Source organism: Geospiza fortis, unplaced genomic scaffold (genome assembly GCF_000277835.1).
Source record: "Geospiza fortis unplaced genomic scaffold, GeoFor_1.0 scaffold318, whole genome shotgun sequence".
Taxonomy (NCBI): Eukaryota; Metazoa; Chordata; class Aves; order Passeriformes; family Thraupidae; genus Geospiza; species Geospiza fortis.
This window is the reverse complement of record NW_005054371.1, coordinates 3,332,112-3,348,562: the sequence shown is the minus strand read 5'-3', so window position 1 is coordinate 3,348,562 and position 16,451 is coordinate 3,332,112. Positions and strand designations below refer to the sequence as shown.

Genomic DNA, 16,451 nt, shown 5'->3' with positions numbered 1-16,451 from the left:
ATGTCCTCAAAATACAGTGACCTAAGAAATCAAAGAGCACTCTGCACCTCTGTGTGCCTCTGCTCTGAGCTTTGCGAAAGGAGGGCAAGTCAGTGAGTTTGCCATTTTCCTCACCTGCAGAACAATTTCCATCAGGCTCCATGCAGTACAGGAGGCAGAGCAGCTCTCCTCTTGGAAGTAGCACACGTTACCTTGCTCAGAATTAAGTTTAGCTTGTACAAAATAGTGTTTTATACAGGCATTTAAGAAATATTAGTCTCCTTCATTACTGTTACCAGAAGTAATATGCACACATTTCCTAAGAGCATTGTTGTAGGAACAAAATTTCAGGAAAATTAAGCATAGTAGTTGTAAAAAAAAAAAAAAAAAAAAAAAAAAGGCAAGCAAAACCAAAAACTGAGGAGCAAGCTTTCAAGTGAGCTTTTGTAGCAGTAATATAAAAACTGTGATTTATGAGAACAACTCCATATTTACACAAACCTCAACAAGTCAATTTCAACTGTACTGGGAATAGTCAAACTTAGTTCAAGAAAAGGTACCTAGAGTGAGTACAGCTTACTGGTAAACCAAAAGATGAATGTTCAGAAAATTCTATTCAATACACTTAGGAAGGATGTAAAACAAACTGCTAACTTGCTTGGCATTATTCAAATTAGGGTTTTCTCTAGCATAAGTGCACAATTTCAGAAGTTCTTCAGAAAGTAACCAAGGACCATCAAAATCTGAATTTGGAAAATTATTAGTTTCACTACAGTATAGCATTCTTTGTTTACTGTATGTTCAAAAACCAGTAAACAGAACCATTTTCTTTGGCTTATACTTAAACTACACCAGATTAGTGATTTTTTATTTTTAGTCAATCTTCTATCCCCAATTGAAATTAACACAGATCTTTTTATTGTAGTGTCTTTCCAATTTTCAAATTATCTCTGTTAAAAGTAAGACTTTGCTCATACCATGATTTCCTGTTAAACAGCCATGTGTATATACTGGCATGAAGGGTAAGTTTTGTACAATAGTTACATTAAGTGATATTTCCAATGGCAGAACCACAGAAGACATTAAATGAATGTTAGTTCAAGTGAGATTTGAGTTTATGATGATCTTAAAAAAACAAACTACAATGTCTAAGCATAGTAAAATACAGTGTAAAACCCCCTAAAATCAGACAGTAAACTCAGGAATTCTGCACTCACAGTAGGAATGTTCTGCACAGCATTAACATGAAAGCCTGTTCAGTTTGAAACAATGCAGACAGCTAGGTTTGCTTGGATGTAAATGCCACTTCAAGGTGTTTAAATAAACACAAAAATGAGACAATGATGTCAGGAAAAAGGCCTTTAAAACAGGCCACCAGTCTAACTTGACTTTCCAAGTAAGAACATCAGTTTCACAAAACTGTGACACTAATGCAGTTTTAGGTAAAGTACCCTTTGACACACAAGCTGTCAATTAAGCTATCACAGTCTTTTGTGACCTACTCCCTTTTGAACAGTTAGGGAGAACAGTCAATAGTAGCTCAAGTTTTAATTCAGTAAGTACCTTGTTTGTTTGCAAAGGAACATTATAACACCATAAAATTCTATTTTTACAGTATTTAGAAAACTGATAAACTAGGGTTTTTTAATTCTCTCTTTTTAACAGAGGAGTCCAAAACTTCTGTTTTCTACGTGTCTTTGCAATAGTGTTTTAGCCAGTGTTGCCAAAGACCTTCACTGAGGACTACCTGACGTTGTTACTGAGCTGTGCCAGGTACTCCCGCAGCTCCTTGGCGGCCTGGAATCGGCCGTATCTCTTCTTTGGGTTGGCACACTCATCCAGCAGGGCCTCCAGGCGCCCCTCTTTGGCAATCTCAGCTGGGGGGTGGTGCAGGAGCCCCCCCGAGGTGCCCCGCCACGTGGCGTGTCTGGACAAAAGGTTCTGACAAATGGCGTAATAGTTGTGGTCCACAGTGACTCGAGCACAAAGGATCTCCTTAGAGAAGGACAGACAAGCTTCTTTATCACAGTCGTCAAACTTGCTCTCGTACCACACGTCCCAGTTCTCAGGTTTATCTGTGGAATGCAAGGAGACAGTGCAACAAGTGAGGGAGGGGAGCAAAGAGCATGTGTGTGTCTGAATACAATCAGGAGCTCAATGCACATCAAACTGGTAATATTTAAACTAAAAACCAGTTTTGTTTAGATAAACTCAGAAATGTTGGAGCCCAAGACTGCATCTGACAATTTGATATAACCTTCTGCTGAAATGGTCCTGGCAAAACAAAAAATAAGGCAAAGAAAGAAAGAAAGAGAGCAAAACAGATAGCAAAGAGAGGGCAGGAAAAAAAGCAGCACAGTAAACACATGAAATCTACATTTACACATACCCAGAGGAAAAAATGTAGCATGAGCAAGTACAAGAGAACAATCCAGACCCAAAGCTCAGAGAAAAACAAACAAGCAACATGATTTATTTTAGCAACATAGATTTGGGTTCTCCTGTTGCCCTGGAAACTACTGCTAGCAAGTCGTCTACCACAGACTAAAACAACATTGCAAAGTAATTGCTATAAACTTCTGAAACTTTATCTTCCATCTTACTTTCAACACAGCAGTAACCAGAAAGAATACAAAAAAGCAGATACATTACTTATAATCTTTGAAAAAAGTAAAATTCAACAAGGCAAATGGCATTTATGTACATGTACAAACCCTTCTCTTTCTCACAGCTTTCTTTAACTTAAAACCTATTTATGTAAAATACCTGATGCAGTAATAATACTGAAAAGGTTACTAAGTGTGAGCTCTCCTGAGTTTTTACAACTTTTTGCTAGAAAACTTTCATCTGAAGTTTCCTGACTACTGCCAGCTTTGAGGTAGACCTTTTGAAGAGGTCCTTATCAAGTAGTCCCAAAGTTCTGCAGATGTGTTTAGCAGTGTGAGGTACAAAGAAAAATTCATCTGTGCTTGGCAGTCTCTGAGCTGACTATTGGTCTTCTCATTTACAGCACACTGAGAGACAGTTTAGGAAAAGAAAGAGTACTAAAGGATGACAGCTAAAACTATAAAAACATGATGTAAAGATCTGCAGAATTAACAACAAAGTCAATGTGGAAAAAAAAGCCAGCAAAGGAGAATGGGAAAAAAGGGCTTCAGCAAACTATGACATCCCACACAGAGTACAATTACGTGTTACTGTACAGTGCTACTGGACAGAAAGTACATACTGAAATATCTGAACAGCCATATTGATCACTCTGGACAGACTGTCTCATGGAACCTTCCCAAAGATCCATGAAAACAGTAGTAAATGTCAACCACAACAAGCTTATATAAAGACTAAGAATTTTCTCATGTCCTCTTTTGTTGACCGTGTTCTTGATTGTTAGATTATAAATCACACCAAAAGCCTGGTTGGGACAACAGATGTGACACTTGCAGCATTCAGGTTCTGCAAGGAGCAACTTGCTCCTATTCCATGTACATATCAACATTTTCAGAGCTCATCTGGACATCCTTCTGCCTAAGCAATTCAGACAGGCTCCAATAATGAAAGCCTTCAGTAATATTAAGAGGGAGGAAAATGAATGGAAGAGAAAGGAACAGAAGAAAAGGAAAGGGTTCTACAGTAAATGTACTGGATATTCAATATATTAAAAGGTTTCCTTGGTAGGTTCATACAGTTTTAATCTAAGCTGCTTGAGAACATATAATAAATCTAATAAAAAAACCCAACTAAACAACCCCAAAACACACTTCCTTGCAGAAAAGTGTGTGGATAGAAAAACCCAGTCTAAAAGTTAATTCCACAGCACAACATATGAAGCCTATTGGCAAAGCTTAAAATAATCCATTCACCCAAAGCAAACTGGAATCACTTGGCCTGCTGCCATGAATTTCTGCAGAATCCAGAGTTTGATGTCCAATGTCTCCAGACCTTAGGTCTGTAAGTTCTGTTTATAAGCTCAAAAAGAATATAAACCTATGTGATGCCACTTTGTCAAACACCTCTCCTGCTGCCACTGTTTTGAGCTTTTACAGGTGACAGAAAGATTAATCTGTAAGTAGCACTTCAATTGCCCATTCCTTCGGTTCCATTATTACAGAAAACCAACAGGAAGCAAAGTCAGGCTATGGGACTGAGGCAAAGCAGGCACTAATGCTGTTTGTCATGCACAGAAAGTAGAGTTCCAAGACTTCCATTGTTACATAGGTGCTTGGAAAAGACAACAAAAGCCTCTCTCTCTTAGCTAAGGTGGACAAGACAGCCAGGCTGCTTATCTATCTGTCCATCCGCCTGTCCAAACACACTCAGCACCAACACCCTCTTTTCCCACCCCCACCTCTTCCTTTATGCATGTTTACAGTATTTAAAAGTGTCCAGGTATGCTCAACAGCTCATGAAATTGACAAATTGGTCAAGCTAATTAGTCTAATTACAGAAGAAAGCTAATTCATTTGTTAATTAGCAGTCTAGTTGTAAAGCAAACAAAGTATTTAGCAACCACTCATACTTTAAATATTGCAGAGAAAGAAGTGAGACACACGGGGTGAGGGGAGTGAAGGAAGACACTTACTCTGTCTGATCAACCTTTTGTCTGCCACCAGAACGTTTTCTGCATCTACAATGATAACTTTCCCATCTCTCGGTCCCACTGCAAAGTTGTCAAAGCTGACATCAAGGAGGTAGAGTGCAAATTCAAAGTCATTATTTGTCAGCTGCTCAGCTATTTCCATTAATTGCCAGGCCAGATCCACTCGTTTCTCCCATGGTGCATTGAAGTAACTCCACAGCTCCTCTCCCACGTAGTTGACAGCCACCATCCTTCCACATGCTCCCAAGTACTTTGCAAAGGGCCAACCCTCGTCAGATGGAAAGCTCTGCATATAAAAAAAAATTAAAAATTTAATTAATACAAAACAGCTTAGATTTTAAAAGGCTTTTCAATAAAACTTAGAAGAGAAAGCTGTAAATATCCATCAACACAATAATCCACGTATTTCTAAGTTTTGAAGGGAAAGGAAAAACAATACAAAAGGTATTTCTGTGACCAAGAGGCCTTGCTGGATTAATGCAGGGAAAAAGCTGGATGACCTGAAACAATACATAGCCCATATCTAGCTTTCCACCTATACATACACACTCACATATTTACACACACAATTCCACCAACCATCTTTTTCTCCTGGCGTTTTATTCCACATCTGTTGGAATGATGCAAGTATATTTCCCATCAAAATATGTTTGCATTTGATCTTTTAATTAAAATTTCTTTTAACAACCTAAAGAAAAGAAAAACTCTACAAAGTGGCATCTCCTTCTCTCCACCACCACCCCTTCCATTTTCCCAGTTGATGGGATTCCTTTGAGCTCAGTTTCTTAATTTTTTAGTATACCTTAACAGTCTATCTCTTGATTAATTGCTACATATATACTGTGTGTTTATTACACACAGCCACATAACATTTTTATCAACAGTAAAATCTGTCTCCAACCTTTCTTGGAAGTCAACGTAAGAGATGAAATAGAAATGACACACTACAAGAAATAACAAAAAAAGCACAAAACACACCAGCATGGTTTTCCTAATTCAATTGTACTGAACGTGCTCTAGGACTTCAATGTGAACAGACAGGCACTTGAAATGTACCCTCCAAACTCCAGAGGAATGCTGGATAGGAATGCAACAGGAAGAAACCACAAAAGCGCTGATTTAAGAAACCCCAAATTTAGAGAAGATAGCACTCTAAGAAAATGATGTACACCACTTTTAACTGTTAGGAGATATCACCAGGTGCCCATGCTCCTTCCTCCTGCTCTGCCTTGCTATGGTGTCACCAGACACCAGCCATGATCCATTCTGCAGTAATGATGCAGCAAAGGTTTTACCACAGCTCGGGGTTTTTACCACCAGCATGGTGGGTTTCAGGATGAATGAAAGCCTTGGAACTTCTGGAATCTACAACGGCAGAAAACATTTACTGTCACCAGGGGAAAGGGACTGGAAGGAAACACACCCTGTAGAACAGGTCTGAACTACAAGACCATGCAGAGAAGAGATGCCTAACATAACCAACTCTGTCTATGTAGTACACCTGAAGAAACTAAAACTTTAACTAATATACATAATTGACAAGGCTTGCTATTTTTAAGGCAAAAGCCATGAAGCTGCTCTCCTAAGGTGGCAAACCTTAGAAGACAATTTCTGGGTAAGTAATCGTGTTCACCACTACAGAGAACCCCCTTTCTTGGCTGGGCAAAAGGACATCAGAGCCACATTGATAACAGAATAGATTCAAAGTTTTTGACATGTCTGCATGTCTGAACTTCAACTCTATTTTTATCACATAATCTACTCACATAAGCAAAACAGGTTGTGATAAATCCTGAGGATAATAAGAACTAATTTGACAGGTTTGAGAGCAGTATGGTATTTTCAAGCTGTGAAACCACGTAACTCAGCAGAACCAAATCTCTCTCAGTAACTAAATCTACCATGCAACAGGGAAGACATTATCCAGCCTCCAGGCTTTCTGCCTGCAGGATTCAGGGCAATTAATGAAGGTAGAAGTACAGCCAAATAGCCACCAGTTCAGCTCATGTCAAGTGTCACATTCCACAGTTAAGAGAGTTTTAGAATTTTTTTTCACTTGTTTTGTGATTAACAAAATAACCTTCCAACAACTGAAGCGTGTGGTAATTCAGTCTTCCTTACCTATTCTGAACAGACTATCTAACAGAAACATGGCTGTGGCATCAGTAAATGTCACCAAGGAGGTATTTCATGTGCAGTTATTGTGACTGTATTCAGTCTTGGACCAAAACAAAACAAGAAGCAAACAGCTGTTGTCCACCAAATGAAATTGTTTAACCTGCATCATACAAACTTTTCTTTAAATTGGGGAGAAGTTACCTGATTACATTTCCTGATAAACACAAGCTTCACTAATTTCACCAACTGTGCATGACACTTTCATATTGCTGCATTTTATCAGCACTCAATTCAATGATGCTTCAATATTTTTATTTAAATATTACTTTGGACCATCCCACACCTTTTCTTTTCCACAGTTGTCCTTTTCTATGTTCCAATGCTGCCCTGCTTATGACTTTGCCTCCTTTTTCAAACACAAATGCAACCACAAACAGCTGAACCTGGCAAGGAATGTGCTACCACTGGAAGCACAGGTGTCCCTCCCTCCCAGCCCACCAAGCACACTCACTTCAATCCCCTGCACATCATTAGCAAAGCAAGGCTCATGCTTGCTGGGCTGTGCTCACTGGGATCAGAGCCTGATCCACACCACATCCCCACCTTGTGCCAGGATGCACTGCTGGGAGGAAAAGAGAAGGCCTCCCCAGCTGGGTGCAGAAGAGGGAAGGAGCTAAGAGGACATTTCCTTTCCAGCAGAAGCAGGGATTTATGGAATGGATTAAACTGATTTTCAAAGTGCAGTGTTAGTCACTGATCTTCCAAACACATCTATTATGCTTCCTGCACTGTGTACACTGAATTTCATTGCAGACAAGAAATTCTAGGAGCAGTCTGGTTTATTCAGAAGTGCACACCTTCATGTTACCAGCAGAATATCTGCATGCCATGCTGTAACAGATATATTTATAACGCTGTGGCAATAAAAACATCTTTTGACAACAGGAGTGCAGGGAATCCTGCCAAGGTCTGCACATGTACAAACAACATCTCTGCTTTGGCTCCCTTCCAACTGGCATGTAACAGCCACATCTACACTTCATTACCCAAGTCAGCAGCGGAAGAAGGGGATAAAAATATGTACAAGTGCCTCATTCAGTAGTTTTTATATTCACTTGGTGAATTTGACAAGAATATTAATTGAAGTGCAGATCTCTTGTCTTTGCAAGCAGCCGTTTGTAACTTTTTGTACTATTCTATTTTGAAAGCTGTTTTCTAAGAGGAAACTGCAGCTAACTTGACAAGGATTTTTTGGTTCATGCATTAAAATTTTGGAAACAAATTTATATGGTTAATGAACATGTATTCCATGAACAAGTTGCATTTAGAAGCAAAAAGTTTCTTACATCACTGTCGAAAATCTGATTTCTGAGGAATACTACATAACTTTATGTTTTATTTTAGTAGTCTGCATAATAAATTAGATAATTTTGTACTTGAATATGCTATTTTTAGACTTAAAAACCCACATTTGACAATCAAATTAAAAACTAAGCTCTTGTTCAAAACCAGAAACAGCTGTTTGATAAAAGAATCTGATTCTGATGCACCCCCTCACATTTTATCTGTGAACATACAAAAGCCAGAGTAACCATAGACAATTAAACTTCATCTGTTTTAAAATAAGGTAATGAAAATCTAAAAACAGGTAGCTTAGAAAGATTCCTCTCATTAACATTGTTATCTTTTTTCTGTATTCAGAGAAATATGTATATCTTCTAACAGAAAGATGGAAAACAGCAAAGATGCCAAAAACTGCTGCTACCTCCATTCCCAGTGACACAGCCCCAAAACATATTTTGCTTGCTCTAATTAGTGTAGCTCCAAGATATCTCTCTAAGCAAGGCTCAGAAACCTAAACAAACTCTGTCAAAGGGACAATGGACATGCTGCTCCTGAAAGACTAATACTGCATTTATACCTTTAAAAAATACACTCAGTAATCTCAGAATAAATATTAAGAATTAACAGAGTGAATTTATCACTTCACTGAAGCACAAAACACACTATCAGTGCATTTGTCTTCCTCACTTCCATCTGTCTAAACCTGACATTATACACAAATGTGACAGTGCTTTTTGTTCAGAGCTGTGAATTAGATCAGGCAGTGAAGACTCACCAGCTTGCAGCTGATAAGGCCTATTGTATTCTGCAGTAACACAAATCCCCCTTGAATTAAACACTTAAAAGAATATTAGTTTATCATAATGATGCATATAATTCATCCTCATAATCAAGACCAAAAAGCCAAAGCAGTTTAAGTAACAACTGACATTTCTGTTGTTAAAAATCATGCTTTTCACTTTCAAAACTATTCCAGAAGATGCTGTATTTGTCATCTCCAGTGTTTGCATAAATTGAGCTCAGAAAAAACACCTCAGACAAAACCTGCCCGAACAAAGAGCTGCATCTTTTATGTGAAGAAATTTTAAAAAACACACACAAACAGCAAGGGGACTTGTCTCCAAGGGACCCTGAGGAGCTTCATGGCAAAATGACCCCCACCCTGATACCTTCACTGCATCATCCTGCTGAACTGCAGACACCAACAGGCAGGGCAAGCAGAATTCAAATAACATGCTCTTCCTCAAAAGGAAAATGAGTTCTCTCTCAGAGTACTGCTGATTCCACAGTGTAAACAAAAGTAGCACTTGCATTAATCACCAAGGCAAATGAGCAAAGCTCTGGAACCTTGAAGAGCTGGAGAGCAGATTTACCATGATGTTTTTTGGATCAAAGGAGTTACAAAGCACAGTCTAAACACAGGTGCCTCCTTTTGTCAGGAACTGATCTGCATTCTGGAAGATATGTATTCAAATGTTTTTTTGAATGCTAATGAGTACAGTGGAAACCATGAAATTCCAGCTACATGCCACAGCATTTGATATTTACCTAGAGCTCCCCCAGGAGTTATACACATATAGCCCACACACACAGCGTGAACAGTGGATTTCAGTGAGTGCTCCCATTGAAACCATGGTTTCTAAATTTATTTGACTCTTCTTCAAGTTCGACTACATTTCAACCAATTACTATATACAATTCATGCCAACAAGAGGTTCACACCAGGCTTGACACGCTACAGGACAAAAAATACACAAAATTCTAAATACTCAGTTGTTAAGATGAACACTTCAGCTGTAAAAGTTGTATTTCACAACATCAGCAGAGACATGCCTCTTTTCCCAATAAATTAATGAACAATGATTAAACTCGAGAGCCATAATAAAGCAAATTTAATATCATTATTGGTTGTCACCTGTTCAAATTGGTTTGTAGTTCATAGAAGTTTTTTTTCACATTAAATTTGCAACAGATGCAAATAATCACTGTGTATTTACTTCTCATCAGTAATGAGCCTGGAATATGTCACTATAAAGAAGTCCTAGCAGAGACTTATTTTTAAAGTTACTTTGCAGAATTGGAGTCTAAAACGAAGCTTCAATTATTTAATTCAGAGAAGCAAAACACAACTCCCCTTATACATCTGACGTACCAGAACAACATTGGTATTGCAAAGTTTCTAATGTGGGGTAACAAACTTTTTTCTGCTACTGAAAACTGCAAGAGTGAGAATTTCTCAAGAGAACTCATATTTAACGCTATATAGTGACTTCCCAGCAGCCTTTAAATTCAGCCAGCCATTCATCATAATATGCACCCCACAATAACCTCAAGAATTTCTAGACAATTTAAAAATATCCCTTATAATTCACCCTACATGTTTTCTACTCTAGGGAACTTTCACTATGAAAGAAGGATGAAAATAGTTTTGATAACTTAGGGAACAAAATTAAATATGACAGTTAACATGACAAGTACAAGCCAGTTCTGGTTTAATATGTACAGTCATATGTCACTGCAAAAAAATGATTCCTCAGTTTTCAATAGAACCACATTAGAGCAATATTCTTTTAACATGAGGCCACTCAATTCTAATTCAACAAAGAACCAATTTTTCGTTCCTTTTAGAAAGGTTCACAATGGAAATTCAGTCTATTAAAATCCCAGTATCTGTATGAGCCAGGACTTAAATAACACAAGTCCAGCCAAGGACATGTCAGGTAGCACTGATACCATCTTAAATCCACTGCTTGGTTTATGGCATCAGAATTATGGAACAGAAACACCAAATTCAGTAATGAAGACATTTTAAATGGTACCAAGTATTAAAACTGACTTGCCCTTCTACATTCTACCAATGTATTTAGAATAGAACTACAGAAAATAACTTATGATTAGAAGAGTGTGTATGGGAAAAAATAGGAAAGAGGAATTTGCTCATTTACTTATGTATGGATCAGCAAAAAGATTCTGTGGAACATGTGGCCAAATTGCTACTTTGAGTGAATTCTGTGCAAGAAATTGTTTCAAATTGATCAGTTAAATTTTTAATATATGTTTACCAGATGTCAACTATTGCTCTTCCCGTAACAAAACCAAACAGAAAGCCCAACAATGACATGTAGAGAAACCAGAAGAATTTTAGGTTATGTGGCAACAGACTGTTCATGCAGAGTAATTATACCAGGAATAGAGATACAGCTGTTGGGTTTGTTTTGTTTTGCTTTTTCCCCACAAGGAATAAGAATGATCAGAAGTTGTGAGAAAAATAAAGTCATTAAACTTAAGCATTCAGAAAGCTAAAACCATATCTGAGGGAGGGGCAATGATTTACACAGTCTAGTATAAATGCAGAAATACCACTATTTGGCACACAGAGATTGGCATTTCTCTTAGAGAAATAAAAGTCCTTGAGACTTGTAATTTACATACAAGACACAAATGTTCACCATCATTCTTTGAAGAATGTTCATTTAAAGAGGTTGTTAAAAGCTGAAGCTCGAGACAAAGTCACATTAATGCACTCTGGATTTAATTGATAGATACCTTCTACAGTTTGAAAAAAACTTCATTACGTGCAAGCATTTTATTCTAACTGCACAGTATATGTGCAAATTCCAAGTTTACTTTGTGTGCCTATCTCATTTTTCCCACAGTAGCTGGTGTGGGTCTGTGCTTTGGATCTGTGCTGGAAATGGCATTGGTAACTCAGGGATGTTTCAGTTATTGCTGAGCAGTGATTACACTGAGCCAAGGCCTTTCCAGCTCCACACCCCACAGCCAGGGGAATGGGGGAGGACAAAAACCTGGGAGGGGACACAGCCAGGACAGCTGACCCCAGCTGATCCAAGGGACATTCCATTCCATATGGCATCCTGACCAGCATGTGAGGCTGGGGGAAGGAGGAGGACACACATCCAGAGTGACAGCTCTGTCTTCCCAAGTCACCATTCCATGTGATGAGCCCTGCAGTGGCTGAGCACCTGCCTACCCATGGGGACTGCTGAATGAATCCCTTGTTTGGCTTTCCTCTCCTGGTCTCAACCCACAAGTTTTCTCACTTCTACTCTCCCCCATCCCAGTGTGAGGGGAGTGAGCTGCGTGGGGCTGAGTTCCCAGCTGGGGTTAAACCACAACACTGAAAACAAAGTAAAGGCAACTGACATTTCCATATGGCATCTGGCAATACTGTAAGCCAACAGCACAGCCAACACAAAGACAAGACCGAGGGTTGCAAGACCCACTCTAGATGGCACTTTTGCCAAAACAAGTTATAAATCTTGTATTTCAGTTTTGCCAGTACAGGTGTAAACTGTCTTTTCAGGTAAGTGTAAGATCTTAGGAAAATACAACCACCTTACTGAAAAGCAACGTTCTTATCAAGAAACAACTTCTTATTTCAGCAGCCGAGAGTCGAATCCCATTGTACTTCCCCCAACTCCAAGAACAAGGATTTGGGGCACTGTTGTTTGTTCATGTTTCAGCAGAGAACACAACACCTCACCACTGGCAGAAGGTGTCAGACACAGCGTGGCTGCACACCAGGGCTCACAGCACAGCCACTGTGGCACCACAGCAGCGGCTCAGGAACTGCCAGCCAAACTGCCAGGACACTGCCACAGCACCTCCAAAGAGGAAATCTGGAGGCTGACAGGCATCAGTGCAAAAGCTCTATGAAAAATGAGCTATCACACCTTTCAGTTCTATTAACAGTAAGTTTATGTTCCAACTTGCAAGTGAAGATAAAAATTAACCAAGTTACTTGATAAAGTTGAATAACATCCACTATTTAAAATGTTGAAAATATTTCAAAACCTTTCTCCACTACATCTATTTTACAAGACAAACTAGAAGCTGGTGGTTTATAGAAAGTCACAGGACAAGGATAAATCTGCTTACATCCAGAATGGTTCTCTGAACAGTCACACTGCACTCAGTCTCTAATCCAAGTTATTTTTTCAATTTTTCTGTTTCTTCCTAAGGCAACTTCAGCTGACCTATCTTTGCAAGTATTTGATGCACACCATCATCATGTTCAGTTAGAAATAGGATGCCATGCATAGATCCTATCCTCCAGGTGATTCCCATTTAAAAAACATTCTGGTTATCATTAAATGAGTTCAAACAGCAGCAAGTTTTGTTGTTGCTTTTATCCAAATAAGCTGTTCATGCCTACATGAAATACTGGTTTAGATGTAGCATTTTGATTACAAATCTGACCTTATTTAACTAAAAAGTATTCATCTTTATTACAGAAAACAACTATTAGGAGGGGAGATGAAAAAACCCCAAACCCATCAGAAATGAAATCTCTAGCATATAAGTTCTTTGGTTCAAATGTGAATTCAGATGAAAATTGTGAAAGGATTTAATTAGTGAGCAGTTTAGCAAGATTCTACAGAAGAAAAATTAGTATTTTAATACCCAAAAAAATATCTTAAGTGTACTTAAACAATACTGCAGCTGTCATTCCACTTGCTTAACAAAGTCAAATGGCAAAAGGGGCTGAATTCTTCCCTGGGTACACCTACACAATAAATAAGTGCAAACAAAGAAGGCTAACAAGAAAGTTATGAAAAAATACAAATAATGAGTTAGGATTACAACATGTAATCTGTACTAAATGTGCAGTGTTATACTTTTGATACAAATGCCTGAACAGTAATATCATGCTATGGGTTAAACCCCACCTGAAAAATTCCCACAGCAGAAGCTGTAAATCACTTGTGATGATGCAGTTCACGAGCCAACACCACTTCAAGAATAATCCATACTCTCACAGGCTTCAAGCTAAAATCCCATTCTCTGATGAAAAACCCCACAATCCACAAATTGCTGGCTCTTGTAGATGACTACAGTGAATTTTCTATTATAAATGAAAGTCCAAGCTTTGAATTCCTACTAAATTGCCTATTTACATTTGTCTGTCACACAATTAAGCAAAACAGAACTTGCATGCACTGTACACCAAGAGTTTAGACATCATCTCCACTGTAATGAATGATAGTGCTCAGTCACTGTAGTGTTCCATGACAAGCTCCAGGCAAAAACAAGCAGTATTTTCCCTTGTGCCCTCTTGGTGACAGACAGCATGAGTTAAATGCATCAATTTATTGATTGCTTTACTTTGAAATAAAATCTGATTCTTCATACAACATCATGAAGGTTTCTTTTCTTGGAAGCAGCTGATTTTTAAAACAAGCCTACAAGTTTGATTCCAACAGCACTACTTGCCCTCATCAATACTGCAGAAACTACACCATAAAATGTCTTAAAAATGTTGTGTACAAACACAAACAACCTTCTCAGTAATCAATTATCAATTCTAGAAAGTAACCACCTCTCAAGAGTGTCTGGCATGTTGCTGTTGCAAGAGCTGCAGAACACAGAATTACATCAAAATTCACAAGACTCTATGAAACACTTTCTATCTGTTAAAATGCAACAGACTTGCTTTACTTCTCCATGACCTGCTAAAGGCTGCCTCACTTCCCACAAATCTGACCTGCTCTGCTCTCAGCTGCGCCCTTGTTGAGACAAATGTTGAGCAGAGTGCTCAAGTCCACCCCAGATTTTCTTCTCTTCAACAGATTTGTTTGACAGTCTCAGGACTCATCTACAGTTCATCAAGAAGCTGAGAGGAATCAAGGCTCCTAATCAACCCACTGCCCTCCATCCATGATCCAGCCCACTACAGCCAATGCCACAAATGTGCCATACCCTTTGCCTGCAAAGAATAATGAAGAAACACAGCTCTTCTCTGCCCATCGAGGTCTACACTCAGCACGTTGGAACCACTGTTCAAAACCAAAAAAGTAAGTTGTATGAAACACAGCCAAAACAAATCACTTCTCAAAGAATTTCCTGAATATACTCAGCAGAGCAAAGCAGTTTTGATTTTCTTACTTAAGTGGAGTTTCCTTACTCGCTGTGCTCAGGAGGAACTTCACAGCAAAATGGGAAACTTACTGTACCCTCAAGTCTGCTGAGAAGCAAACTGGAAACACACTCTGAAAACAAACTAAAGAGCTGTGCATGGAGAGACTGAAGGGCAGAAGGCATACTACTGAAAAACATGTTTGTAATTAAGTTCATAAATTGATTTTCTAGAAATTAGTCAGTAGGCAAACTTTCTGGAGGGTAAAGCCTGCAGCACTGCTTTTTGAGCATTTCTTGGCCTCTCACTACAGAAACAGCAGATGTTAATAGTAATCATGAGGTAATGTTTTCAAAACATATTTGCAAATATCATTTTAATCATACATTGGATAAAGGCAAGGACAGTTCAGCAGTTAGACAAAACAGTTCTGATTCCAAACCTACATGCTAAAGGCACACTTGGGAGCTCCCTTGATAATGTTAAAAACCAAAATGCAAAGCTCCCCATCTAAACACATATAGAACAGAAACAACGGAGTGGTGCCACAGAATAGAAGTTTCCTAAGCATTTTTCACCTAAAAATTTCTTTAGCATATTAAAGCACAAATTTCAGGTGTGTGCACATAACCCGTCCCCCTAATTAAAGGCTACAGAACATGTAATCGCTGAAAGGAGAACACTGTCCATTCATCTGTCGGTCTATTTTCAGGCTACAAATACCTATCTCTAATTTCTACCAGCACTAACTATATTTAGTTCACATTAAGAACATGACATAGCAAATGAGTCAGTTTCTGACAAGGAAAGCACAGCAGCATCGCAGCACAGTCTCCACGCACTCCCTCCTAAACTAGACTCTAAGAAATGAATCACGGGCATGCACTGCTCCCCGGGAATGTGTGAATTGCGGAATACGCTGACACAGGACTGTGCCAAAGGCACAAGTCAGCAGAGAGCATCAGCCTGCGGCACTGACCCGCACGCTCCTGGGGACCGCGGCTGCCGCTCGGAACTCGGCGGCACAGCGGGATGGAGTTAAAACCCCGAGGAGGACGGCAAATCGGGAAAACACGCAGGTTTTGAAGGAGAAAGGAAGGAGAAGAGCTGATCAGGCTAAGTGAGCTAAAGAAACGCCTCCTGCCCGGAGGCAGGGACCAGGGACCCTCTGCTCAGCCCGACCTGCCGGCACCTCCGCAAGAGTCAGTCACGGCACAGAACCGGAGGCGGCCCCCGCGATCCGCCGCGGTTCGGGGCCAGCTGCCCGGGAGCCCTCGGCCCCGCTCGCAGAAACGGCGAGGGCAGGAAGGGCCATTCCGGCGAGGGTCCCGCCCGGGCACTGCCGGCCGCGCTTACCTGCAGCACCAGCGGCTCGGGGTTGAAGGCGAGGGTGATGAGCAGCTGCATGCGCTCCGAGTCCTTCAGGTTGCGCAGCAGGAAGCTGCCCGAGTCCTTGGTCTCGGCGTAGCGGCGCACCAGGCGGTCGAGCAGGCGCTGCGAGGGGCAGTGCACCAGGTCGGACCAGCCCTCCACGGC

General features: G+C 39.8%; 1 protein-coding gene across 1 annotated transcript; it reads right to left on the bottom strand.

The window, feature by feature from the left end:
• Positions 1–384: 384 nt before the first annotated feature.
• On the bottom strand, positions 385–16,451 carry DIPK2A (divergent protein kinase domain 2A; the record flags this gene model as incomplete). The annotated part of the gene is made up of 3 exons (XM_005424708.2): positions 385–2,054; positions 4,559–4,862; positions 16,272–16,451. Coding segments are annotated over 3 exons (816 nt in total), but the record flags the coding sequence as incomplete, so codon positions are not given.